This window comes from Canis lupus, chromosome 11 (genome assembly GCF_011100685.1).
Source record: "Canis lupus familiaris isolate Mischka breed German Shepherd chromosome 11, alternate assembly UU_Cfam_GSD_1.0, whole genome shotgun sequence".
NCBI lineage: Eukaryota > Metazoa > Chordata > Mammalia > Carnivora > Canidae > Canis > Canis lupus.
The window spans coordinates 51,201,758-51,229,237 of NC_049232.1; the positions used below are offsets into that span (position 1 = coordinate 51,201,758).

At 44.3% G+C, this 27,480-nt stretch overlaps 2 protein-coding genes across 7 annotated transcripts in view; one reads left to right on the forward strand and one right to left on the reverse strand.

Annotated features, from left to right (window-relative positions):
- UBAP1 (ubiquitin associated protein 1) overlaps positions 1 to 10,704 on the forward strand; it is an 84,846-nt gene extending 74,142 nt beyond the window's left edge. For all 4 annotated transcript variants that reach the window (XM_038552645.1, XM_038552643.1, XM_038552644.1 and 1 more), the window contains 4 exons: positions 747 to 1,682; positions 8,008 to 8,190; positions 8,871 to 8,972; positions 9,582 to 10,704. In XM_038552645.1, the coding sequence (XP_038408573.1) occupies positions 747 to 1,682; positions 8,008 to 8,190; positions 8,871 to 8,972; positions 9,582 to 9,722 (1,362 nt within the window). In that variant the 3' untranslated portion in view covers positions 9,723 to 10,704. The remainder of the gene's footprint in view (positions 1 to 746; positions 1,683 to 8,007; positions 8,191 to 8,870; positions 8,973 to 9,581) is intronic.
- Positions 10,558 to 27,480, reverse strand: part of KIF24 (kinesin family member 24) — a 75,153-nt gene continuing 58,230 nt past the window's right edge. For 2 of the 3 annotated variants that reach the window (XM_038552625.1, XM_038552624.1), the window contains exons 9-13: positions 24,332 to 24,403; positions 21,365 to 21,474; positions 14,607 to 16,844; positions 13,389 to 13,482; positions 10,558 to 12,570 (exon numbers count right to left, since the gene is read on the reverse strand). In XM_038552625.1, the coding sequence (XP_038408553.1) occupies positions 12,430 to 12,570; positions 13,389 to 13,482; positions 14,607 to 16,844; positions 21,365 to 21,474; positions 24,332 to 24,403 (2,655 nt within the window). In that variant the 3' untranslated portion in view covers positions 10,558 to 12,429. The remainder of the gene's footprint in view (positions 12,571 to 13,388; positions 13,483 to 14,606; positions 16,845 to 21,364; positions 21,475 to 24,331; positions 24,404 to 27,480) is intronic. The other variant, XR_005366928.1, reaches the window with a different exon arrangement.

Genomic DNA, 27,480 nt, shown 5'->3' on the forward strand with positions numbered 1-27,480 from the left:
TGGGCATGGCTCTTGTAAATTGAGGGTAACAACAGTACCCACTTTAAAGGGTTGTTGAAAAGATCCAGAGAGTTTTGTTGAAAAGATCCAGAGAGTTAATACAAAAAAGTGTTTAGAATCTTTTCTGGTACCTGGTAAGTGCTTCTTAAATATTAGGGGCTCTTGTTATTATTGAGCACAGGCTCTGTCTCCAGCATTGTGCTAGATAATAGAGACCCTGAGAGGATCTAAAGCCCAGTGGCTGCCTGCAAGAGGCTTGTGATATTGCTGGGGGGAAGTGTTTAGAAAAAAATTAAAGATTAAATAAATGTACATGTGGTCACTTTTGCTTGACATCACCTGATAGACACACATGCTATGTAGGATTTCAGAGGAAGGGACAAGGCCATCAGGAAAGCTTTATAGGTGGCTGCCGAGCTCTGCTTATCTACCAGTGAAGAATTCTAGGAAGAGAAGTGGCCTGAGGGGAGGGAAGAGAAGCAAGGCAAGTGGTTGTCAAGGTACTTTTGGCCTGGTATGTATGATTAGTTCATTTCTGGAAGTAATCTGGGAGTGTAGTTTGATTAAACCATATAAGGAGCTTAGAAAGCCTTGGTCTTCCTGACTGGGGATCATCTCATACACCGTAAATGCTGCCTTGCCAAGGTTCTGTTGTGCTGGTGTGAGGAAGAATTCGCTGGAAGAATTGAGTCGGTGAGGGACAACCACCTGGGTTCACACCTCCTTTCTGTGCTGTGTCTTTGCAGTATGACTTCTCCTTGGAAAAGAAAACTATTGAGTGGGCTGAAGATATTAAGAAAATCCAAGAAGCCCAGCGGGAAGCAGAACGCAAGGCTGAGGAAGTAGAAGCTAAAGTGAATTCTAAGAGTGGCCCAGAGGGTGACAGCAAAATGAGCTTCTCCAAGACTCACAGTACAGCCACAAAGCCACCTCCTATTAACCCCATCCTTGCCAGCTTACAGCACAACAGCATCCTCACCCCGACTCGGGTTAGCAGCAGTGCCATGAAACAGAAAGTTCTCAGCCCACCCCACACAAAGGCAGATTTCAATCCTGCTGACTTTGAGTGTGAAGAAGACCCATTTGATAATCTGGAGTTAAAAACTATTGATGAGAAGGAAGAGCTGAGAAACATTCTGGTAGGAACCACTGGACCCATTATGGCTCAGTTATTAGACAATAATTTGCCCAGAGACGGCTCTGGATCTGTGTTACAGGATGAGGAGGTCCTGGCATCCCTGGAGCGGGCAACCTTGGATATCAAGCCTCTTCACAAACCTAATGGCTTTATAACCTTACCACAGTTGGGCAACTGTGAAAAGATGTCTCTGTCTTCTAAAGTGTCCCTCCCCCCCATTCCTGCAGTAAGCAATATCAAATCTCTGTCCTTCCCCAAACTTGACTCTGATGACAGCAATCAGAAGACAGCCAAGCTGGCAAGCACTTTCCATAGCACATCCTGCCTCCGCAATGGCACCTTCCGGAATTCCCTGAAGCCTTCCACCCAAAGCAGTGCCAGTGAGCTCAATGGGCATCATACTCTTGGGCTTTCAGCTTTGAACTTGGACAGTGGCACAGAGGTGCCAACCCTGAATCCCTCAGATCTGATCTCCCAGATGCCTTCCCTCTCTGTCTTGTCTGTGTGCACAGAAGAATCATCACCTCCAAATACAGGTCCCACGGTAAGCCTTTTAAATCCCTCTGATTTAGAGCTCTAAAGATTTCTAAATTCTGGGTAGCATTTGCTACCTCACATTCTTCTTTTCAAAATTTAGGGCAAAATGGGGACATGGCTTTATTGACCTTGTTTATGTATGTTCTGGTTATTTTCCTGAGGACAAAGGACTGTTAGCTTTGCACCTAGCCTGGTTATGTTTGCTTGTTTTCCTACCTGAATCTTTTTGGTCTTTCCTTTAAAAAGATAAATGTATATTATGTGTTAATGGATTAGTCTTTCTGCCTAATCACTTTGTTCTTTTCTCTGCTGCCTTTGTTTTTAAAGGCTTTCTTTGTAATTTTTTATCTACTTTTTCCTACTTTATTTGTTTTTTGAAGGTTGCTTGGCACTCCTCATTATATCTTCTCTGCTTTCTGCTCTCCCATCTTATTCTGCCCTGAAGGTTGGTTCTTGTGTGTACAATGATTTACCTGTGTTTTTCATCAGAACATGTGGTGCCTTAGTAGCTGGGAGGTCATTTGTATTGGAAGTCTGAGCAAAAGTAGAAATTTGTCACTTTTTTAAACTTGCAGATATTAATTCTACAATTCCTTTTTTGGCTCACTATTAAGAATTGTGCAGTTTTCTCCAAAGAGAGGGAGAAGAGAAGGTTGGAATTTGAGTTAGTGTTGAAAGATGGATAACAAAAATTGAACTTGTTATTACCCTGAAGAAAATCTGATTTTGGCACACAAAAAGGTTGCAGGTGCAGTGTGGTTCCTTTATTTGTCATAAAATGTAGTCTTAGCTCCTGATGTGGTTTCAGCAGCACAGAACAGTATGTTACTGCATTCTAGAATAGAAATCATAAAAGTCCAGGAACTTTTTGCTATACCAGTTCACAGATTTTTAACGTGATGGCATATCAAGAGACCATTTAGAGCCAGAGAGGAGCCTGATTGTATTGGTGGGATATCTGTCAGAGACCTTGATAAGCCGATAGAAAGATGAGCCTTGGCCTACTTTAAAGTAAGTGCAAAGTCCCAAGAGTAGCATTCTTGGTAAGTAATTGTCTCTCTGTGTGAGTGCTTGCATTGTCAAAGAGCTCTCTGCTGTTTATAAACTTTTGTAGACCTTGGCCTAGATAAACTTGACTGTGCAGAACACTCTGTGTTATCTCTTAGTAATGTACTTCACCCTCCTACTTCCTGGTCAGTAGGATACTCTTCATGACTCATTGTATGGTTTAGAGAAATCAAAAGCACTCTGGGGAAGATCCTCAGCCTCAAATCTCCTTTAAAATTACAGTGACCATTAAGAGGCCAAAGCTGATGAACTAATCAAACCAGAACACCTGTCACTCTGATCTGATTGTGGAGTTTCTTTTGGGTCCATTCATTTCAGGGTAAGGTGCGGGGGGGTTGGTTTCTTGCTGGCTTGGGGACTTTCTGTCTTCAAGGGGCAAATAGAGCTGAAGTTCTGGTGGTTTGTTTTTTTTTTTTTTTTTCTGGTGTTTTTCTAAGAAAGTCATGACCCTTATCCCCAAGAAGCAAAGCCTGGTTTTCTTCTGTCTTAGTCTCTGAGGCTCATACTGAGAACCTTTCCCAGTGAACAAAGCACTTCTCTTCAGGATAGTTTGTGACTGCAGGGTGAGCGGAGTGGAGTGGTGGTCAACTGGGCTGCATACACCCTTTATGAAGGAACTCTGAGGGAAGTGGTCCTGGAGTTTGGTTCTTGTTCGCTGTTTCAGGCCCAATGTGTGGGTCTCACTCTTCAGATTCTGATTTTATGTTTTACTGTTTATATAAACTAGTGTTAGAAGTTAAGAAGTCCATGTGATCATTTTGAGAAGCATCATCTTGTAATGTGCCCTTCTGAGACCAGCATAGAATTGCTAGCCTGTCTTTTCCCACTACATGTCAGCCTTTTGTGGGCCTTGCTCTGCTTATTGGTTAGGCTCATTTTGCTATTGGGTTCTCTTTCTCCAGATATGGAAACATTCCTTACTCTTCCACAGTTGTTTCAGCAAAATACTTCCGCTCTTTCCTTATACCTCTGAGTTATGTATTTACTAATTTTAAATAAGCATTACAATAGTGCCAGTTTGCTTTGAAAGTATATTTTAAATAATTTTTGACATATAGACTCTCAGCTTTTAGGTGTTCAGATCTGTTTATCTTTTCTTCTGTTACCATTGATTTAATTCTTACAAGGCCTCTATCTCTAGATTTTTAAAATGAAATTTTTTTATCAAAGTAATACAAGCACATTGGAATCATCACATTTACTTCTTAAAAAAGATTTTATTTATTTGAGAGAGAACATGAGAATGAACAGGGGGAGTAGCAGAAGAGTGGAGAGGGAGGGGAAAGAATCTCGAGAAGACTCATCACTGAGTGCAGAGCCCCAACCTCGACACAGGGCTCAATCTCACAATCCTGAGATCATGACCTGAGCTGAAACCAAGAGTCAGATGCTTAACCAGCTGAGCCACTCAGGCTCATTTATTTGTTTTAAAAATTTTATGTATTTAAGTAATCTCTGCACTCAGTGTGGGACTTGAAGTCATGACCCCAAGATCAAGAGTCGCATGCTCTTCTGACTGAGCTAGCCAGGTGCCCAATTGAGTCATATTTAAAAGGCCCATATTGGGCTCCTTGCTCAGGAGGGAGGCTCCCTGCTCAGAAGCAGAGTTCGCTTCTCGCTCTCCCTCTCCTTCTCCCTCTCCCTTTCACTTGTGCTTGATCTCTCGCTCACCCTCAAATAAATGAATAAAATCTTTAACCCTCCCCTTTTTAAAAAAGATTATTTTAGAGAGAGTGAGTGAGTGGGGAGAGGAAGATTCCCACTCTGTGCTGAGCACAGAGCCTGATGTGGGGCTCCATTTCACGACCTGAGATCAGGACCTGAGCTGAAACCAAGAATTAATTGGTCACTTAACACCTGCGCCACCCAGATGCCCTTAAACTTTTTTTTCTTTAAGATTTTATTTATTCATGAGAGAGAGAGGGAGAAGCAGGCTCCATGCAGGGAGTCTGACGTGGGACTCGATCCGGCGTCTCCAGGATCAGGCCCTAGGCCGGAGGTGGCGCTAAACCGCTAAGCCACCGGTGCTGCCCGCCCTTAAACTTTTTTTAATGAAGTATAAACTCCCCTGATTTTTAGCATTCCTGTGCTTTTCTGTGTTCTTCCACTTTAGAGTGCACCACCCTGCCATAGCTTTTGAGATCTTCCATTTCTGGAGATTTTTACATTTATTCATGGTGTGCCATGCTTTGTTCATTGATTATGCTTGGCCCTCCTGGATCCTTTCAAACAGGCTGTGAGATGTGGGATGCCTGGGTGGCTCAGCAGTTGAGTGCCTGTCTTCTGCTCAGGGCATGATCCCAGGGTCCAGGATCAAGTCCCGCATTGGGCTCCTTGCAAGAAGTCTGTTTCTCTCTTTGCGTCTCCCATGAATAAACAAAATCTTAAAAAAAAATTTAAAATCTGAGATGTTTTTCATATTTTGTTTTTTCCTTTTCTGGAATTCCTGTAACTGGATGTTGGACCTCCTTGACTGTTATAATTTGCTATCCTTTTCTATATTATTTCCTATCTCTGTCTTACTTTAAGAGAATTTAAAAATTTTTCATTTTTTAAAGTCATCTCTAAAGTTCGATGCTCAAACTCCTGACCCCAAGATTAAGAGTCACATGCTCTACTGACTTAGCCAGGTGCCCCCTCTTTATGTTTTACTTTCTAGATATATCCTTGACTATCATAATTTTTTTTTTTAATCTCAGCCTTTTTTTCTTTTTTTTTTTTAATTCATGAGAGACAGAGGCAGAGACATAGGTAGAGGGAGAAGCAGGCTTCCTGTGGGGATCCCGATACAGGACTTGATCCCAGGAACCCTGAGCCAAAGGCAGATGCTCAACCACTGAGCCACTCAGGCATCCCAAATTTCAGCCTTTAAAAAAAATTTTTTTTTATTCATTTATTCATGAGAGACACACACAGAGAGGCAGGGACACAGGCAGAGGGAGAAGCAGGCTCCATGCAGGGAACCCGCAGGACTCAGTCCTGGGACTCTAGGATCACATCCCCAGGCCGAAGGCAGCGCTAAACCGCTGAGTCACCTGGGCTGTCCTTCTCTTTCTCTAGATTAAATTTCAGCCTTTTAAATAAAATTTTACTCTATCATATTTTAAATTTCCAACTGCTTTGTTTTTTCCCTCTTTTGGTTTGGTGTCTCTGGCTTTGTGTTCACATTTAAAAGTGAGGCACTTAAAAAAATTAACGATGCAGGGACTGTATGTGTTGGGGTGTGTTTGCCAATTATTAAGCTTTCCTGTAGGTTGGTTAGTAGGCTTTGGGGGACTGCAAAATGTCAACACAGAACATTTTGAGAGCTTACAGTTGCACCTGAGAATTCTCCTTGAGGGTTAAGGAAGGCTGGGGAAGGGTAGTGTGTAGACTTTTAATTAAATCTCCTTTTGGTTTTTACACCTTACTCTGCCATGCGCTGTGCTGTGCCTTGTGTCCTTATTTTAGTCCTAGAGACTGAACCTTCTACCTACCTCCTGAAGAGGATTGGGGGAGAGGAGGACGTGCCTAAGGGTTTTATTGCTCTGATCACTTGCTTTGTGCCCTTGCTTTATTCCAACAGTACCTGCTCCTCCCAAATGCTGAAGCGCAGCCCTCTCAGGAGTTTGAGGAGCTAATGAACTGACTCTCCTTTCTCCCACGTATTTATAACTTCATTGCTTCTGCTTAGTTACCATAGCTCCATTAGCATTCCAAGTTCTAAAATTTCATTGAAATATATTGTCCACTGCTGTTCCCTCTTTCTTTGACCTTAAATATTAATAGTTTTGTTTTATTATTTCAGTGGGCTTTGGGGAAGGAGAATCAGGGTCACTTTGCTGTGTTAAATTCTCTCTTTGAAATCCTAATAGACCTCCATTTATTCTACAACTGATGAGTAGGGCCCTGTGAATGCCAAGCCTAAAGCTAGGCCCTGGGAATTCAGAAATACATGTGACATGGTAACTAACCCCTGGGAGTTCACATTAACATACTGTGACGTGGTGAGTACTGTGTCTGCAAGATGAACAAACCCTATTTGGCTGTTGGTATTCTCAAGTCCAGGTAGACTCTGCCCCTGAAGAGGCTGGTGTGATCCAGTCGCTGTCCTTGTTGTGACTCTTAGGAGTTAATGACTGAGCCCTTTGACTGGGCTGCCAGGGGTGCTGTGTGTGAGGTAGGGAGGGGGAGACAATGGGCTTTGAGGCCTGTAGTCTTGACTTTTCCCAGCTGACTTAGAAGAAAGTATCTGGTCATAGCTATATCATTTTGAGTGTCTTTCTGAGACCAGGAGTCTGTGCTGCTTGCCCACCCCCACTCCCCACAAAGGAAGTAAAATTCTGTTGAAAGAAATGCTTTTCCTGGTTCTTGGGAGCTAGGACAAACTGTAAATAAAACAGCTGTGACCTTGTTCATGTTGGTTTGGTCCTTTGGCCTGAGAATGAGGGCCTTCAGGCCTTGGGTCTGAGTCATTATCAGAAGTGGTGGGCGGAGTCATGGGATTCTACCCACCAATCAAACTGAGGTTAATAGGGTCCGATGGCAGGGAGCAGCTGCCTACGGCTGCCTACGGGGCAGTCGAGGCAGGGTCCTGGAGTCACATTTCCTTCCTTGAAGGCCCCGCCTGGTGTGACTAATAGTCCCTCAGTCTTGGCTCTGTAGTATGGCAGCTGTGGCAGGGAACCGGATCCTTGTAGCTCATGGTGTGGGGCAGAGGTGGAGTGCCCTCGAAGCCCTGAGCCCCTGAGCCGGCCATGCAGGGGAACGTGCGGCACGTGCAGTCTCTGCCCAGCCCAGGGATAGGAGCAGGAATAGACACATTGTTGGGAGAGAGTCAGCCCCAGAGTTAGGGTTGTCTGAGGTGAATGATCTTTTTAGGACTCTGACATACAACAGCCTGAGAAACGGATAATGGAGCCCTGGAGAGAAATCATAGCAGCCGTCTTGCCATTAGTCCCATGGGCAGCCTCAGAACTTCTCTCATTCAAGCCCAAGGGATTTGAACACATGTTGCTCTTGTGGTATTTTCTCATTCTGGGATGAGCCCAGAGGGCAGTCACAATTTCAAGTGTCTTCCCAGTTTTTTTCCCTTGTGTGGTGTTACCTTACTGTTCTCCAGGATGTCTGGCCAGCAACCTGGCTCTTTCTTGCAGGCAGACTGTTTAGGAGTTTAATTAGTGTCAGAAATGGCAAGCCCCTGGACTGGGCTACTTCAGTGACCTGTCTTCTGGGACCTCAGTCTTCTTTCTTCCTGCCTGATCCTCTTGTTTCTCCACCACCAGGTCACACCTCCTAATTTCTCAATGTCACAAGTGCCCAATGCTCCCAGCTGTCCCCAGGCCTATTCAGAACTGCAAACACTGTCCCCCAGTGAGCGGCAGTGTGTGGAGACAGTGGTCAACATGGGCTACTCATATGAGTGTGTCCTGAGAGCCATGAAGAAGAAAGGAGAGAATATTGAGCAGGTGAGTGGTTGGTTGGCTGGTTGGTGATGGTGGGATCAGCCTGGAGAGAGGTCCTAGAACAGTGTCCTGCTTGTATCCTAGAGCCCTATCACACTCAGCCCCAGCGTTGTGAGTTGGCATGACTCGGCAATTTGTCCGGGGAAACTCACGCCCTCAGCATAGTGCTTCTACTTAAGGGGCTGCTCTGGGACCTAGGCTGGAGAAAAGCCCTGGGAGTATTTGAGCCATTGGACTGTTCTCTACCCCTCCTGAGAGGGCACACTAGGCTTGAGGTATGGTCAGATGTCTCCTAGAAACGTTTATCTTGTCATAGCTGCCCCAGAGTGTTCCAAAATAGGGTACTGGAGTCCTAAACCTTGGGGCCATTTCTGACGTGGCCTTTTTGTTAGAATATCCTGCCCAGGCTGTGGAGTTGACATTATGGGAGACGGGAGTCAGTTGTGACAGGAATTCCTTTGAAAAATGACTGCTCGTGTTTAGAAGGGTGTGCCTACCTATTCAGCAAATAGTCACTGAGGTCCTGTTGTGTTAGATGCGGTTCACAGTAGAAAATCAAGTCCTATCCAGAATCTAATAGCGAGGTGGGGAGCAGACATCACACTTGCTGGCTTGTGTAAGACTCTTGGGAAGCACCGAAAAGAGTGGTAATAGATCCTCAAACCTCCTTTTCTTTTCTTAAGATTCTCGACTATCTCTTTGCACACGGACAGCTCTGTGAAAAGGGCTTCGACCCTCTTTTAGTGGAAGAAGCTCTGGAAATGCACCAGTGTTCAGAGGAAAAGGTAGGACCTTTTGTGTTTTATAGGAACCCTCTGGAAAGGAGGGACAAAGTAGTTTTCCTCTGGCCAAGAACCCTCTTTCCCTACCAGTGACTGCAGACAGAAGTAGTCAGAATGCATTTTCTCTCAAGTGTCCAGATAGGCATTCAGCTAGTTTGGGTTGTTACGTTTGACGAAGCACTGGGTTGAAGACTGTCTAGAGTCCCAGGGAAAGGAAAGGGAAGGGAAAATGGAAATGACCTGGGCAAAAAGCTAGACTTTTGGATGACTGGGGAGATCTATAGTCTCTTTGCCTAGCCTGCTCTCTGGAGAGCAGCTGTTTCTGGGTTCAGTATCCTGCCTTGGTGTGAGTATGGATTTTGGTTAGTGGGACCCATGAGTCAGCAGAATTTGGAACTGGGCATAGTTTCTGAAGGATGAGTTATACCATCAACTAGTCTGCCTTGGCTTCCTCCACAGCCACCCTCTGCTTGCTGGGAGACCTCAGAGAGACTCAGGAGGCTTTGGCAAAAGATGCAGATTCCTCCCAAGCAGCCCCCTATATGGACATTCCTCCACCCTGCTTTGTGCCCAGACCCCTTTCTTCAATCTTTATTTTCTTCTATCCCTTAGATGATGGAGTTTCTTCAGTTAATGAGCAAATTTAAGGAAATGGGCTTTGAACTGAAAGACATTAAGGAAGTTCTGCTACTACACAACAATGACCAGGACAATGCTCTCGAAGACCTCATGGCTCGGGCAGGAGCCAGCTGAGACCAGGCTGCATAGGCCCTGCCATGGAACCACCCCTGCAGGAGGCGCTGAGGAGCCCACGTGTAGGGAAGGAGAGGGGGGCACACTTCCCGATTTTCTTTTGGGGGTGGAAGGTCAGGTGTGGAGACTGTGCTTGCCAGTCTCTGAGCTGGGGAAAAAGTAGGAAAGATTGGGGCATGTGAATGCCTCTAGCACTGCCCTGGCTCCTTCCATATTAAACATGTTTGTATTTTGAGAAGTGTCCTTCCCACCTCAGCCCTCCAGAGAAACCCTCCCTGGTCCTTCTGGAGTCTGTACGTCCTCAGCTGAAACCTGGCTCAGCTGCCAAAAGGAGGCAGGGAGAAGGGGTGGGAGGGCCAGACTCAGTGCTGCTTTAGGGCTAGATGCTTCCCTCCCCTGCCCCGGTGGACTGAACTCTTAATCCAAGTTGAGTGCAATTGAAAGGTTCTTCCAGGGTTTTTTTTTTTTTTTTTTTCTTAACAAAGTCTCTTAGTGTTAACACTGGTTCTGCAACGTCTCTGAGGTGCAAAGAATGCCCTTTCCATGTGGGGCGCTGAGTTTGCCTCTTTTGCCAGGCAGTTACCATGCTTCCCTGCCCCAGCCTGTTTCTTTTGGCTTGATTTGGACCACAGTCTTCTGCTACCCAGGATTTTAGAGCCCCCTGCTCTAGAAACTGTCGTCAGTTTAAGAAATCATTGGCTCCTTCCCAGCACAGAGTGGGGGAGAAACAGGCTGCAGTACAGTAGCCCAGCACTAGCTCCACCTCGGTTCTCCTTGGAGAACGGCCTCTCCCCCCAGCCCCCTGCTCTAGGATGACACGAGTAACACCTAGTCATAGAAATCAGTCTCTTTCATTTGTTTTATATTCTGTTGTACATCATTAAAGATCTAAATACAAAGGATATACAGTCTTGATGAATCTAAAGTAATTTGCTAACTATTTTGATTCTTCAGAAAACTACTAATAAAAATCTAAAAGGTATGTCCTGCTGTGATAATTTTATTGCCAAGTGCTATTTTATTGAGGGGGTGGGGTGGGTGGGGAAGGAATTCCTGCTTCCATTTGCTGGGGATGAAAACAGGTACTAACCATTTTCTGTCTTTTTAGTACTTTCTTCTCACTCTTAGGTCAGTGGGACCCAGGAGCTGGCCCTGCAGTCAGCCCTGGCTTTTGGTTTGCAGAGCAGGCCCAAATGAGGATCTGTTAAAAACTTGACCTAACTCAGTCTCTGGAACCAAGGACAAGCCTTCCTGCCAGACTAACTGTGGAGGTGAAACAGGCTGGGCCTTTGGGGCAATCATTCAGAAATGAGGAAGTCCCTTTTCCCATGAGACCCATCAGGCATTTATGTGCTGTGTGCCACAGTCAGGGCTGGATTCAGACTGCTTCACTAGCTCTCAGTGCTGCTGCTGTAGCTGAGAACTAAAGTCCAGAGTCCTCCCTGAAGTTTCTTGTCCTTATGCTTAATGCCATCCCACAGTCCCTCTTGTGCTCTTGGCTGGGAGTGGGTCTCTAATTCTAGTGATCCGATAAGGAGAATGCAGAACTTTTGGGCCAGGAAACTGGGAAAAGGCCGCCCTCTAGTGCTCAGATCAGGCAAAGGGTGGCAGGATTGGCAGGCTGAGAAAGCCAGTTGGCCCTTCTCGTACCTTTTTAATTAAGCCCTCTTTTTAAAACCTTAAAAAGGTATCCTTTCCCTGTAAGAAACTGAAGCTTCACACATTACAGTGGGCATCAGGGCCAAGGCTGTGACATATGCATCTTATCTGACCCAAAGTGGCCCTAGCAAGTGACAGACCACTTTGTATTTGTCTTGAGCTTCCCGATGAAGATATACAGCAGGCAGAACTCATGTTGAAGGGGTGTGTGTATAAAAATGCAACCTCAGAGTCTTGGACTGTTGACTAGAGCACTCCGTGCCAAGATACTACTGAACACAGGCCCTTGAGAGGGACTGCACAACCAGGATGATGCTGGATAAAAGGTAAGGTGAGGAGATAGACCTGCACAAGATCCTCCACTTCTTCACCTTTGCCACGAAAGGGCGTGGCAGGTGAGCCAGGAACTGCTACAGGAGCATGAGTGCTATTAAGAGAGTAATGCAGTGATGTGAGCACTCTCTTCTGTGTCTGAATTGCAGGAAGGGAGGGGAACTGGGGACACGAAGCCTGTCCCACCAGTCTCCAGGAGCTAATGGGGTAGGGTGAGCTCTGCCTCAAGTGTTTTACTAGTTTTTGGCCAAGTCTTGAAGAATAGTATTCAGCTAACAAAGCCCCTGAGTTCACGTTTTTTTTTGTTTGTTTGTTTTTGTTTAGTTCACGTTTTCTTCCCCAGCTTGTTACCTCTGACCTCTAGGTTACCACTGACCCACCCCATTCTTTGATCCTCAAATTTAGACACATCCACAAGGTTATCAGACCCAAGTGTGTTTCCCCCACCCAGACAAAATACTCTTCTAGCCCCATATTAAGGGTTTAGAAGGGGCATATTAAGTTTTTTTAGCCTGCTCTGTCCTTCCTTCCAGATGTTCCTGTGCTTGGAATTGTGCTGGGGCCTAGTCAAGGCCATGTGTGGCTGGGGTGGGGAGAGAGGCTAGTAGGCAGGACTGCGGAGTGGGTTCTAGGATTTGTAGGAAGGACCCGCCAGCGCCTGGGAATTCAGTACAAGTTTCTGAGCTGCCCCCATCACCTCATACTAGATCTTGTTCTAAGACACCACTGTCCTCTCAGGGACTGTGGTCGGCCTGTGGCAGGTCAGGTACAGCTGAAGCTGGCTCCTCAGACTCTGGATGCACTTGGATTTCAGAGCCAGGATTTCATCCAGCTGGGTCACAAAATCTTCAAAATCCTGAGAAAGGAAACAAAGGACAAATATGGACTTTTGCTTTTGCTGGCTTTTTCTGCCAAGGATCTGCTTTTCTAGTCCCTTTTCTTGCAGGAAACTTTGAGAGCCTAGGCCCTTCCTTCAGGTGGAAAGTCTGCAGGATAATCACTGTGGCACAGAGTAAGGCTCATTTCTCTGCATTTGAAAAACTTAAAAAAAAAAAAAAAAAAGACTTTATCTTTATTCTCTAAACCCAATGTGGGGCTCAAACCTACAACCCCAAGATCAAGAGTCGCACACTTCAGACTGAGCCAGCCACTCACCCCTGCATTTTAGCAACTTCTATGTAGATAGGTATTTTGCAGGGCAGAGGGGTATTTTTGTAAAAGTGCTTCTAGTTAGGGGCGCCTGGGCGGCTCAGTCAATTACGTGTCCAACTCTTGATCTCAGCTCAAGTCTTGACCTCAGGATCCTGAGTTCAAGCCCTGCATTGGGCTTCACACTGGGCATGAGGCCTACTTAAAAAAAAAAAAAGTACCTCTGGTCTGCATGTGGCATGTCACTTACCATCACAGGGAGGGGCTCCAGCAAGCCAAATAAAAAGGCGGAATGGCAAAGGATGGAAACATTTTAGCCTGAAAATGGGAAGTGCAGCACCATCTCCCACCTATCCTTGCACCTGCTTGAGCTATGTCAGAGGAATGGTAAGAGGAGCCCCAAGTTCTCTTAGAGTACGATGGCAGACCTTACTTCAAACACAACCACAGCAAACAAGGATGGCCAGCAGACTACCTGTGGGCTAATTCCCAAGAGCCCCCAAGTGTCTAGCCAAAACCACTTACATTAAGAGCCAGCTGGCTCAGCAGGGTCTCCTCCTTGAAGCCCAGTTCTGCCATTCTATCCAGCTGTTCCTGGTGTGCTTGGATGACCACCTGCCTGGAACACCAGAGGGAACACTGTGATCCTCTGGGCCTCCCATCTTTCCCAGGCATCTTTTCTGGAGCTGAGCCTCATTTTCTGACCAGGAGCTGCCCCTGCCCAGAGTGGTCAAAGCTTGGACTAGGGCCAGCCCACCACCACCTCCTCCCGTCACCTGTTCTTCTCCAGATTCGTCTAGGGATGAGAATGTACCAAGAAGATACTGGAAAGGGGGCTTCTCGACTGTTCCTGGCTCCCCAGCTACCCTGAGGAACAGGGATGAGTGCTGCTTCTCCTTTACAGGAGCTGCCCCAAGCTTCCCTGCTAAAAGGCTCAAGGCTGTGACCACTGTAGCTGACATGCTTGGCACAAGGTGGAGCCTACTGCCTCCCCTGCCTGCCATCATTTCTACTTCCTATGGGGAGTCCCAGCACTAAAGTAGGGGATTTGAGCTAGTAACTGGAGGATCTGACTTTTGTCAGACCTTACTGATAGTGTCCTGGGACAGGTGGGCACTTCACCTATACATCCCTGCAAGTCCTTCTCTTTGTCCACGGCCTAGCCTGAGCCCCAGTGAGCAGCAGGTACACAGCTGGCCTAGATCTTAGGAGCCCTAGCAAAAGCTGTAGCCTCTGTTCCCATATACCCACTATCTCCCCGGCATCTCATGCTAAGGGACCCTGCTGGATCTTTCTCTATACTTTCTCTTTGCTGCACTATCCAAAGCATCCTTTGGGGAAAGCAGCACAAATCACCAGTCCCTGTTTTTGACCTTTGCCATCCTGGAAGGTGCCCACCTTGCCTTGGTTCTGAGGGCACCAGGCTGCACCTGGTATGCCTCTGGGCAGCCCTTCCAGGAACACAGACCCAACAGAATGAAGAGGATTCCGATCTCACCACAGGTCACAGGCTTGCTGAAGGGGACAGATCCTCCCTTTTCTCACTTAAGTCCCAGCTTTCCCAGACTCGGAGTCACCCACCCTGGCAAGCCTGCTTCCTCAAAAAGCTAGAGAAAAGCCTCTTAGTTTTAGTATATCTCTGACACTGAACCAGTAGTAGCCATTCCCAGAAGAGACATATGTTAGGCTGGGGTGGAAAGGGGTGCCAAAGGGGCTCAAGTCTTGGGGAGAATTCCAACTTACTGTGCATGACCCAGGGTGAGCTGATGGAGTGTCCCTGTAGTCTTTGGAGAGCAGCCAGGGACCAAGGGAGAGCCTGGCCTTGCTAAGCACCTTGGGATTGGCCTGTATTTGAGCCACATGATGTCCCTGTTGTAGCAGGGCAACTTGATGGGATCTCTGGACAAACTTACTAGCTCCTGCCAACCAAGTCCTGTTGGATGTTTTCTTTCCTGGGCCCACGGCTGGTCAGCCATATCATTACTTTCTGTTTGTGGGGTGAGTATAGTTGCAGGGTGGGGTCCTCCAGTATGTATGGTGAAGGGCTTTCCTGGGAACTCCTGGAAACTGCTCAGCTCTGTTGCCTCAGCATCAGCATCATACTGCTGGCTACCCATCTGTTCTTGGGAGGAGTGTGCAGTCTCTCTGCTCTGGCTGACCTCCTCTAGGTCAGCCTCACTGAAGGGCAGCTTGTCAGGTGGGTGCTGACGGATGGGTGATGGAGACAGAGCTGGAAGACTGCCACCAGGCTTATTGTCAGGGGGAGATGATGAGAGCCACAAGTGCCCAGTTGCCAAAGACACTGGTAGGAGTGCCTTTTGATCATCAGATGACATTGTGTGGCCCATAGGTGGGCCCTCTGTTGCTTCTAGACTGTGAGCAGTCTCATCCTGGGCCAGCTGCTCCGAGGGAAGAGGGCCCTCATCGTCTGTGTTCTCTAGGAGGGACACAGTGAGGGGAGCCATCAGTCCAGAAGCACATTCAGAGCACGTGCCTGATTCCCCTCTATGGTCTTCTTGGTAAGGGTAACCGTTTTTTAGTGTTTTGGTCACCAGAGTTGGGCTGTCTTGTCCATCTTCTCTAAGAGGTGTGCTGACCGTATTTCTTTGGTCTCCAGCTCCTTGAACTGCACCATGGGATAGTGACAAAGGGAAGCCATCTTCCTCTGGGGATAGTGAACTAACCTCAGCCTGCTCAGGAACCTCACTTCTGAAAGTATTCTGTCTGAGATCAGAGGCTGGGCCACCGTCTCTTTTTTGGCCATGTACAAAGTCTATCTGTGAGCAGTAAGGCTTCTCTGCCAAGTTGTCTCTGGGAGAAAGACCCAAGGAGGTAGATTCCTCCTCTCTGCTCCAGTCCAAGGGCACCTTACTTGGGCTGAGGCCATGACTGAGTGCTGCTCTTCTATGGTTTGTGGGGTCCCTGGAGTACATCCAGTTTCCAGTTAGGCCCTTTTCATCACCATCTGTCCTGGGGTTAAAAAGCAGACTCTGCTGCCTTTCGGCCACCTGCTCCTCAGGGCCTTGCTCCCTCTGATGAAGGAAGAATGAGCCTTCGCTATCCTCTAGGGTGCTTCTCTGCTCTGTGGTCCTCTGACTGGAGACATGTGAAAAAGAATCTTCACTGAAATCGCTGTCATCGAGGTCCTCGGCTTGGGCTCCATCCTGGCTCTCAGAATGAGAGCAGAAGGGAGGAGGGGTCTCAATCTGGAGCTGCCCCTCTAGGGGCCTGTACTGGCATAAAAACCGTTCCAGTGGTTGGTACTTTAACTTTTGCTGGAGGAGAGGTGGCTGCTGGAACTGCTGGTGATAAAAGCGCAAGTGTTCCTCCCTCTCCTTTTGATGTGAAGGGATGTTTGTCCAAGTTTCAGAGGCAGACCTGGCAGATGTGCTCCCCTGGCTGCCCTGATTGTGTTCTGCTGAGTGCTGGGGCCTGCCAGAAGAGAGCTCGGCCGGTGACACTAGCTGCTTCTGCACAGGCCGCACAGTCTGTCCTGGCTTGCACTTGGAGGGCAGCTTACCATGTGCTGGGGCTTCTCTTGGGCCAGGGGCCCTGCTTTCCCACCTGTGGGCAGTTTTGTTGCCCATTTGATTTTTCTCAGAGCATAATGACACAGACTCTTCTGCCCTTTTTCTGGCTAAATGTCCAGACCGTGTAGCTCCTCTGGGAGGGCTAGTTTGAATGCCCCACTCTTGGGGAAGACTCCTTCTGGATCCACCCCTTTTACCGGGAACTTTAGGTACAGGAGCAAAAGGGATGTTGGGTGGGTGGCTGGCCAGAGGATGGGCTTTCCCTCTCATAGAACCAGGAGATGCTGTGAATGTCTGCTGAAGTCCCAGCTTGACCTTTTTGGGAGAACACTTGTCCCCTGGCAGGGCCATAGGGGAGCTCTGAATTCGTTTTGGAGAAGAATTTCCAGAGGTCCGATTTTGACTGGTAGCTGAAGCACAACATTTAATGCCTTTCTTTAGTTCTTTGACCCTGTAAATTACCATTTTATGTTAAATGTATAGTCTTGCATGCTCCTTAATTCCTTTTTATACTTTTCAAAAACCAAAGAAAAGTATTACTAAAAAAGATGGTGTAGCCTGTGGCTATAACATACCCAACATTCTATGATCAGAAGTTCTGGAAATCACCTCAGTCCCATGGGATGGGCCAGGGAAGCTAGTCTCAGAACTGTACTACATCTAGGTAGGGCCCACACGGGCCTTCTTGAAGATGGGCCAACTCAGGAGCCTGATGTCACCTACTACTCCACAGGCAGAGCCCACTTTTCCCACAATCTACCTCCCTTCAGGCTTCTCTAAGAAAATGAGTTCTTCAAACTTGTTGGGTGCTCAGGAAGCAAAACCCTCTGGAAATAAACAGGCTTATGCTAATTAAAGGAAAAGTGACTTGTCTATTCCTAGTGTTTCTCAACCTTTGCACTAGTGGTATTTGGAGCCAGATAATTCTTTTTTGTAGGGAGCTGTCCTGTGCACTGTGGGATGTTTAGCAGCATCTTTAGCTTCCACCCACTAAATGCCAGTAGCACTTCTCTCTAGTCATGACAATCAAAAATGTCTCCAGACATATACTCTATTTATTCCAAATGGGAATTTTAGAGAGGATGGAAAATCCAGAATTAGGTCTCTGCTAGGATTCCATTGTCAGGATAGTCTCTTAGCTCTGTGATATTTAAAAATGCTCTAAGAATTTAGAATTACAAGGTGACATCAAGTAAAAATGTGACTCTTCAGTGGTTTGTAAATTCTTCATTAAAATCCTCTAGGAGGGAGCAGTACTTCTGCCTGGGGGCTCCCATTAAATGTCTCTTCCCTTTTTTTTTTTTTTTTTTTACTTTACTTATTTGTGTGTGTGTGTGTGTGTGTGTGTGTGTGAGAGAGAGAGAGAGAGAGAGAGAGACAGAGAACATGAGGAGAGAGAGGGGCAGAGGAAGAGTGAGAAGCAGGCACCTCGCTGAGCAGGGAACTCGATGAGAGGCTCGATCAGGACTCTGGAATCATGACCTGAACCAAAGGCAGATGCTTAACTGACTCAGCCACCCAGGTGTCCCTCCGTTGTTTTGGTTTTAATCCAATCCTTACTTGTAGCCAAATGACTCCTCTGGCCATTTCTGAAAACCAAGATAATAAGCCTGATACTGAGACTTTTTTTTTTTTTTTTAATATTTTATTTCTTCATGAGAGACACACACACACACACACAGAGAGAGAGAGAGAGAGAGAGAGAGAGAGAGAGAGAGAGGCAGAGACACAGGCAGAGGGAGAAGCAGGCTCCATGCAGGGAGCCTGACATGGGACTCGATCCCGGGTCTCCAGGATCACGCCCTGGGCCAAAGGCAAGTGCTAAACCGCTAAGCCACCCTGGGATCCCCTGATACTGAGACTTGATTTAAATCTTCCCTTTAAGTCTGAGAGCCAAGGCAGGCAGGTAACATAGCTAAGCAAAGAGATGTAGGATGTGACTAAAGACACATGTGGGGACGCCTGGGTGGCTCAGCGGTTGAGCATCTGCCTTTGGCTCAGGGCATGATCCCGGTCCCAGGATCAAGTCCCACATTGGGCTCCCCGTGAGGAGCCTGCTTCTCCTCTGTCTTATTCTCTCATGAATAAATACAGACATACAGAGAGAGGCAGAGACACAGAGAGAGGGAGAAGCAGGCTCCATGCAGGGAGCCCGACGTGGGACTCGATCCTGGGTCTCCAGGATCAGGCCCTGGACCGACTAAAATCTTAAAAAAAAAAGAAAGAAAGAAAGACACATATATCCCACAGGCCTTTGTTTAGGTGTTGCAGTAGGGCATACATACAAGGAAATAAGCTGAGAGGTACCACAGTAAGTCTAGATGGTTCCAAGTTACTTCTTGTTATAAAAATCTTAATTATTTTAGTTTCATTAAGAGAGAAATACCAAAACTTCTCCCTAGGAGTCACAGTAAATAATTCTAGAAAGCTGAGTGCCAGAAGGAATCCTACAGGTAATTTGGTCATTGATGCTAAATGCTTTCAATATACTCTCCCTGTCCCCAAAATCACTCCTATCACTGAGCTCTTCTGATAGATGTATACCTATTAGGGGTCTAGCTGGAACTTTATCTCTGGAGTCCTTAGCAACATTCTTCTAGTATATAGAAAGAAGAAATTTTATATCAGAAATTTTTAAATAAGCAATAAAATCATTGGTATGTATATAGATTATTACCTAAATTTCATTAGGTCTCATTTAAGCACATAAAACAAACGGCTTTCATTCATTTTTTTTTTGTTTTTGTTTTTTTTTCATTCATTTTTAATAATTTATTAGACCGCTTCAAATTGGAAAAGATTTCTATTATACTTTTTCTGTTCTTTTTAAAGTTAAACTTATGTCACATAATTTCTCAATTATACTTAATACTTCTCCTATGAGAAAGGGTTATTTTCATCTTCCTTTACTGAGGCACTAAGAGAGATGTCTTGTTCTCTGCTCTTAATGATGAAGTTCTTACTCTAAGCAACTGGTAACAATGTCTGTGATTTTGGTGAGTGGGTGGGCTTATGAGAAAAGATTGGTTTACTATTAACTGTTGAAGCTGGCTGATGGATACATGGGGGTAAAAAATTTCAAGCCATATTGGTTTTTTGGAAACAAGTTTGGATCATTTCATATCTTCTATCTAATTTCAGTTCATGAAGTAGCCTTTTTTCTAGATTTATTTGAGACAGACAGTGAGAGAGAGCGTGTGAGAAGGGGGAGGAGCAGAAGGAGAGGGAAAGAGAATCTCAAGCAGATTCCAAGCTGAGTGCAGAGCTGAACTCCGGGCTCTGTCTCATAACCCTGAGACCATGACCCGAGCCAAAGCCAAGAGTCAGATGCTTAACCAACTAAGCCACCCAGGTGCCCTGTGAAGTAGCCTTTCTTCTAGCAGTACTAGTGTGCAGTACTAAAATATTACTAATTTTTAAAAAGATTTTATTTATTTATTCATGGGAGACCCAGAGAGAGAGGCAGAGACACAGGAAAATGGAGAAGCAGGCTCCATGCAGGGAGCCTGATGTGGGACTCAATCCCGGGACCAGGGGATCACGCCCTGAGCCAAAGGCAAGTGCTCAACCGCTGAGCCACTCAGGCGTCCAACAGGTATCGAATGGTAACTATGTACCTGGCATGGTGCTAAGTCCTTCATGACATATTATCCTCACTGATTCCATGTAACTGTTGTATGAGGTAGATGCTAATAATATTATCCTGTCAGATAAAACTGGAGCTTAAAACTTTTGCCCCAGCCCACTCAGCTATTTCATGGCAGAAGCAGACTACTGGCCCAGATAGTCTTGACTCCAGAGCCCACTCTTAACTACTTTGTAAAGTCTCTCACCCAGGAAGAGCTCCTCCTTTCATTCACAAATATTTATTGTGCATCTAGGTACTAAGTACTATCTGGGTAGTAGATACAGTAGAGAAAGAGATAAGGTTTCCTGTTTTCATGGAGCTTAAATGATAGCTCATTTTCCTTTCCAGTGAATTTCATAAAATGCCATAGATACTAAAGATTTTTTTTTATACTAAAGATTTTTAACAGTAGTTAAAAAGCAGGTTTCCTTCAAATAGTTTGTTAATCTTGGAGACACCTTCCGGGAAACCACAGAGAAGGATGTAAGTTAGATAGGACCAGGCAGCAAAGCAGCCAGAGTAAAGGATGGAAATGATAGCAACTTCATCCATGGTAGGAAACCTATGTGACCACAATAAGAGATAGGGAGAGGGGCAGGGACCCTGGCAGATACCAGAGTCACCCCAGAAAGAGCCTGACCATATAGTCACCATATAGTTAGAGTGCTAGTGTTAACCCTAATTCCCAGGGAGCCCATTTAAAGTTCCTGCCCTTCTCTGGGTTCAGTTTATCCTTCTGTAACATGTCATGTCTTGGGTGATTTCTTCTGGACCTACATAACTCTAAGTGCCTCTGCCTTGACAAGTAACATGTACTTTATCCCTTATGATTAGGGCTGAGGCTAGCAGGTAGAAAACCTTGAGCCTTCTGCTCCAAAGAAATATTTCATTTCCTACCAGCCATTTATTTATTTATTTTAAAAGATTTTATTTATTTATTCATGAGGGACAGAGAGGCAGAACACAGCCAGAGGGAGAAGCAGGATCCCCGGAGGGAGCTTGATGCAGGACTTGATCCCAGGACCCTGGGATCCCAACCTGAGCCAAAGGCAGATGCTCAACCACTGAGCCACCCAGGTGCCCCTCCCACTAGCCATTTATAAGTCACTGATGGAGTTATCTCCTGAAGTAGGGAACATATCCCCTTTCTCTTGTCACTTTCACACTTGTAGAATGGCAAGGTCTACCAGGGCACATTCCTCAAATGACGACCAACTGCACATTCTCCTGGTACTAGGATCACTGCCTTAGGAACAGAGTTCTGGAGCTCAAGATCAGATCCCCAGGTGTGTATGAAACACAACAAACACACACACACGACCTGCTACCTAAGAGTGACTCACCGGTCAGCGTAACGCAAGGTATTCAGAGTATGTTCGGTGGCCACATGGCTTGGTGAGATGTTGGCAATCATGCATGTTTTGGCATCACCAATGAAAGAATCCCTCAGGACCTGTCCAAAATAGAAGGCCAGGTTAATTAAATCAGTTAACAAAGGGCATATTGACTACTTATTGTGTGTAGGACACTGGGTCATAGCTCCCCTCCCCCTTATAAAAAGGCAATTTACAAAGAAGAAATACAAATGATCAAAAACACACAAAAAAGGTACTCACGTCACCACCAATAAAAGAAATACAAACAAACCAGTAAGAATACTAATATTTTTCACCCATAGATTAAGACTCACGATACCCTGCCCTGGTGAGGGTTTAGGGAAATTGGCATTTTTTCTACATTGCTATACTATTCATGTAGCATGTACCATGAAACGGTATAAGTTTTTGAGAAGGTGGCTTGGCAATATGTAGAAAAACGAGCACACTCCCAGACCATTATCCTAAAAAGAATTGCTCAGTTGACGGGAAAAAAAAAAAGTATACATAGGATATGCATTACAACATTATAATAAAATTAGAAAATCTAGGAGTCAAAAAAAAAAAAAAAAGAAATTAGAAATGACAAATACCCACCATTTGCTTCAACGTGGATGGAACTGGAGGGTATTATGCTGAGTGAAGTAAGTCAGTCGGAGAAGGACAAACATTATATGTTCTCATTCATTTGGGGAATATAAATAATAGTGAAAGGGAAAATAAGGGAAGGGAGAAGAAATGTGTGGGAAATATCAGAAAGGGAGACAGAACGTAAAGACTGCTAACTCTGGGAAACGAACTAGGGGTGGTAGAAGGGGAGGAGGGCGGGGGGTGGGAGTGAATGGGTGACGGGCACTGGGTGTTATTCTGTATGTTAGTAAATTGAACACCAATAAAAAAACAAACAAACAAAAAAAAAAACAAAAAAAAAATCTAGGAGTCTATAAACAGGGAACAGACTAAATTATTAACTGATTACAATACAACCATTAAAATAATTATGTATATCTGTACTTAGGTACATGGAAAAACCTAAAACTTATCTTTCAGTGAAAAGGCATATGATTCCATAACTTTCTAAGTAGATCTATGTGTAGATATGTGGCAGCATTCCAGAGAAATGTCTGGAAGGATAGTCACCAAAATGTAGCAGTGATTATTACTGAGAGGTGGGATTTTCAGGTACCTTTTGCCATCTTCTTTGTACTTGTATATACTGCTTGAGTTATTATTATCATTATTATTTGTTAAAGATTTTATTTTTTAAACAATCTCTATACCTAACATGGGACTTGAATCCACAACTCAGAGATCGAGAGTCACATGCCCCATCAACTGAGCCAACCAAGTGCCCCCAAATTATTATTTTTTTTAGTTTTCAGTTTTTTTCCTGAATTATTATTTTAAAAATGAAATTGGAACACATTTTCTGGGGATGGTAAATTTGTTTTATTTGTTTTATTTTTTTTTTAAGATTTTATTTATTTATTCGAGAGAGGGGCAGAGACACAGGCAGAGAGACAAGCAGGCTCCATGCAGAGAGCCCGACGTGGAACTCGATCCCGGAACTCCAGGATCACACCCTGATCCAAAGGCAGATGCTCAACCAATGAGCCACCCAGGCATCCCGGTAAACTTGTTTTAAAAAATAACAGAGCCAATGTCAGAATCAGGACTAACCACCTATAAAGAAGGGTTTCCTAAGTCTTTGGTTGAAATCATGTTTGAGAAGAAAGAATCTAACCCACAGATCACCAGTTCTGACAAATGAGGAGTTATATTATAGGTTCCGCCCCAGGCCCTATGGGGCCATTAAGGTTAGCTGCACAGAGAACCTTACCCAAAATACAAAGATCCTCACCTAGACTGCCCTCTACTCTAGTCTGTCCTTTACTGAGTGTAGGAGTTGGTGTAGAAAGGAATCAGGGACACTCATAACTGCCTTCACAGCAGTCTGTATGTAAGTAGTCTCCATGGGCCACTGTTTTGTAGCCATTACAATGCTTACTTACTGGCATTTTCCATTAACTAAGAAGCATAGTTTCATGACAGAAAAATGGAGGAAAAAAATTACCTAGTTTTACCACTCAGAATAATTGGTTAACATAGGCATAATTAGTGTGTGTGTGTTTCATATTTTTAAACTATAGATCTTGGTCATCTTTCCTATTAGTACAAGTCAAAAATCTATCTCATCTGGGATGCCTGGCTAGCTCAGTAGAATACATGATTCTTGATCTCAGGGTTTTAAGTCTGAACCCCATGTTGAGTGTAGAGATTACTTAAAAATAACATTAAAAAAAAAAACAAGTAAAAAATAAATTTAAAAAAATTTAAAAATCTATCTCATTCTTCTTAACTCCAGCCATTATTTTTTGTCTTGAAACACTAGTCTTACAGCTAAGAAAATATTACAGCTCAGAGACTCTACTAAATCAAAAATGTATCTTTATATTAAAAATAAGCAGAAAGCTGTTGGGTGATGACCAGAAGCGCACTGCTGTCCTGTGAAAGCCCAGCTGCCTCATACTGCAGGCATCTCTGCCTAAGGATGCCCATCTGCCTACAATGAGCTCCTGGAAAGAATATGACTCTTGGGATCCCTGGGTGGTGCAGCGGTTTGGCGCCTGCCTTTGGCCCAGGGTGTGATCCCGGAGACCTGGGATCGAATCCCACATCGGGCTCCCGGTGCATGGAGCCTGCTTCTCCCTCTGCCTGTGTCTCTGCCTCTCTCTCTGTAACTATCATAAATAAATAAAAATTAAAAAAAAAATAAAAGTTAAAAAAAAAAAAAAGAATATGACTCTTTACTTCTCCCCACACCCCCAAGCTTAACATCATGCCTGCTAGCAGTGGATGCTTTGCTGAATGAATGAATGAATGCAAGAACAAATGAATAAACAGAACAAACTCAAAGCTCACTTTTAACTTTACCTGAGTTAATTTGCTTTGCCTGAAAGGAGTGTGGGTGTGTTCCTGATCCAGTGCTCGGATACATTCCTTCAGCTGCAAAGTGGTAGATTAACAATAAGCAATGGATTAAATATCACATGCAAAGAGAAAGTAACAGATTAGACTTTTATTTTTTATTTTTTTAAAGATTTTATTTATTCATGAGAGAGAGAGAGAGAGAGGCAGAGACATAGGCAAAGAGAGAAGCAGGTTTCCTATGGGGAGCCCGATGCAGGAATCAATCCCAGGACCCTGGGATCACACCCTGAGCTGAAGGTAGACGCTTAACCGCTGAGCAACCCAGGTGTCCCATGGATCAGATTTTTCTTGAATAAGCCATACTCAGACAATCCTCCATAAGGAAGTCAAAATGCCCTGGTAGTTTCTGGTCTAACAAGAAAAATCAAGCTAGACTGGTAAACATCCTGAGCTACCTGTATCTAGTTAAGGACCTCCTATCCTAAGGCTATGATCTTAGAATCCCAGGTCTCCAGGATCACGCCCTGGACTGAAGGCAGCACTAAACCGCTGAGCCACTGGGGCTGCCCTGATTTTTTTTTTTTCTTTTAAAGATTTTTTTCATTTATTTGACAAAGACAGAGTGTAGAAGCAGGGGGAGTGGCAGGCAGAGGGAGATGGAGAAGCAGGCTCCCTGCCGAGCAGAGAATCCCCTAGGACTCTGGGATCATGACTTGAGCTGAAAGCAGACACTTAACCACTGAGCCACCCAGGTGCCTCAGATATCTGCATAGTTTCAAAGTATCTCCTGATAAGATATTTATTAATTATAAAGAGAAAATGGTAACATTACGGTGGAGAAACCTAGCACAAACCACCTAAGTGATCAAAGTTAACATCACCAGTAATAAGACCTATTGACTTCATATACTACCTGATATGATTCACCGAGAAGGGTACGGTTTTTGTGGTGTTCTTGCTAAAAATTCTTTACCTCAATCTAATCATGAGAAAACATCAGAGAAACCCAAATTCACAGACAATCCACACACACAAAAAAACAGGCCAGCACTTTTCAAAAGTGTTAACGTCACAGATGACAAAAACTGAGGAGACTATGAAGACATGACAACTAAATGTAATAGAGGATCCTGGACCCAAAAAAGGACATTAGTGGAACTACTGGTAAAATTCAAACAAGGTCTGTAGATTAGTTAATAGTATTATACCAATGTTGTTGCTGTTGTTGTTTTTTTTTGTTTGTTTGTTTTAGTTGCTGTTTGTTGTTTTGGTATTATACGAATGTTCATCTCCTGGTTTAGATCATTTTATTATAGTTATGCAAGATATTAATATTATGGAAGCTGGGTGAAGGAATGCTGAGTATTTACTTTTGCAACTTTTTGTATATCTAAAATTACTCAAAAAATGAAAAAGTAAAAATAGATAGTGATTGTCTTTCTCACCTCTCTCAGTCTCCCAATTTATTCCTTGTGAGGCCTGGAAATAAAGTGCCAGCTGGAGACTTCAGTTCTGATCAAAAGGACTTAAATAATACGGAGGGGCACAGGCAGTACTATGTAGTGGCAAAACAGAACAAGGCAGGCCTCTATATATAGCCAAGTGGATCGCGCTAGGGTAGTGTTAGGTGAGAAGAGCAAAGTGTTGACACTGAGCTATCCTTTTCTTCTGAGGTGAATACAAAAATATATATAGGTAGAAAAATGGTTATCTAAGGGGAGGGAGGTAATAGAATTGAGGGGACAGGGATGGTCACTAGATTTCTCTTAATATGGCTTTTTCTACAATTTTTTACTTTAACTGGATTTGAAATTTGTGAGTGTAAACACCTAGAAAAGATTTCAAGTGACTGTACAACACAATACTGTGACTATATATCCCAAATGGGGGTACAACCTAAGGGTGAAAAGGAAACTGCAAAGAAATATTCATCTGAATTCAGTAACATATTATGAGAAATATCAACATTATTTTGAAATACACAGATAGTGAAATAGAGCAAATAAATTAATGTTGTTAGGAACTAAGAATTCTAGCAGAAAAGGGATACAAATAGAAATTCAAAAAAGTTAACCAAAAACCTTGTAATCTTAATTTTGAATTAATTTATTAGTATGAATCCCTGATGTATTTTCCTCTTTCAAAAAAAGAAACTCTATTTCCTAGCTCTGTCTGACAAAAAGGGGGAGAAGCAAGGACTAGCCCAGTGCTAGTAAGCACCCCTAGCATCCCTAAATGGTCTCTAAATGCCATTTTCTTCTAAAACCAAGGCTTGTTGAAGAATTGACTGATTCAAGGTCTGGGGAAGGAAAAGTACAAGATGAGCCTAGAACATCCTGTCATGCCAGAAAGCTATTAGAGATGAATAGAGTTGGTCAAAAAACCAGAGGAACATACTTGAAAACGCTCCCACTAGCCAACGATTTATATTGTATTGTATGTATTTGACAGAGAGAAAGAGAGAGAGAACACAAGCAGGCAGGCAGCAGGCAGAAGGAAAGGGAGAGGCAGGCTTCCCGAGAAGCAAAGAGCCCAATGAGGGACTCAATCACAAAATTATAGGGATTACAAGATTACTGCTAGGATCATGACCCAAGCTGAAAGCAGATGCTGAACCAACTGAGCCACCCAGGTGCCCTCAAAGATGTGCAATTTAAATAGCAAAAAGAATAATGATTATAATAATACAAAAACAAAACAATAAATAACAAAAAAATTCATTGGCCATGTTTAAGTTACTAGAACACCAAATCATTCTGAAAACTGGTGAGCAAAGACAAAGAATCAAAGAAGCATTATTTTGTTTCTACTGTATGAATTATATTTTAGGATAATCAGATAGTTGAGGAAAAGTTCTTTCCAGCTAATAAAGAAGGAATATTAGAATGAAAATAATCACCATTTGGAATCCCTATTGAAACAATAGATCCAGGTGATGCTCATCAATGGCTGGTAAACCCATTTAATGAAAAAGTCTGATAGGAAACTATATTGGAGGAATTACACCAACAACTTTCAAATCTTTAATTCTTAAAAATCACAAAAAGAGACAACCAGACATTCTGCACCTCCTGACGTGTTCCTATAGGAAGTCTAAAAACTAACCATGAATTCTTGCCAAAAGAACAGAACCTCAATCTGATCAAGCTTCT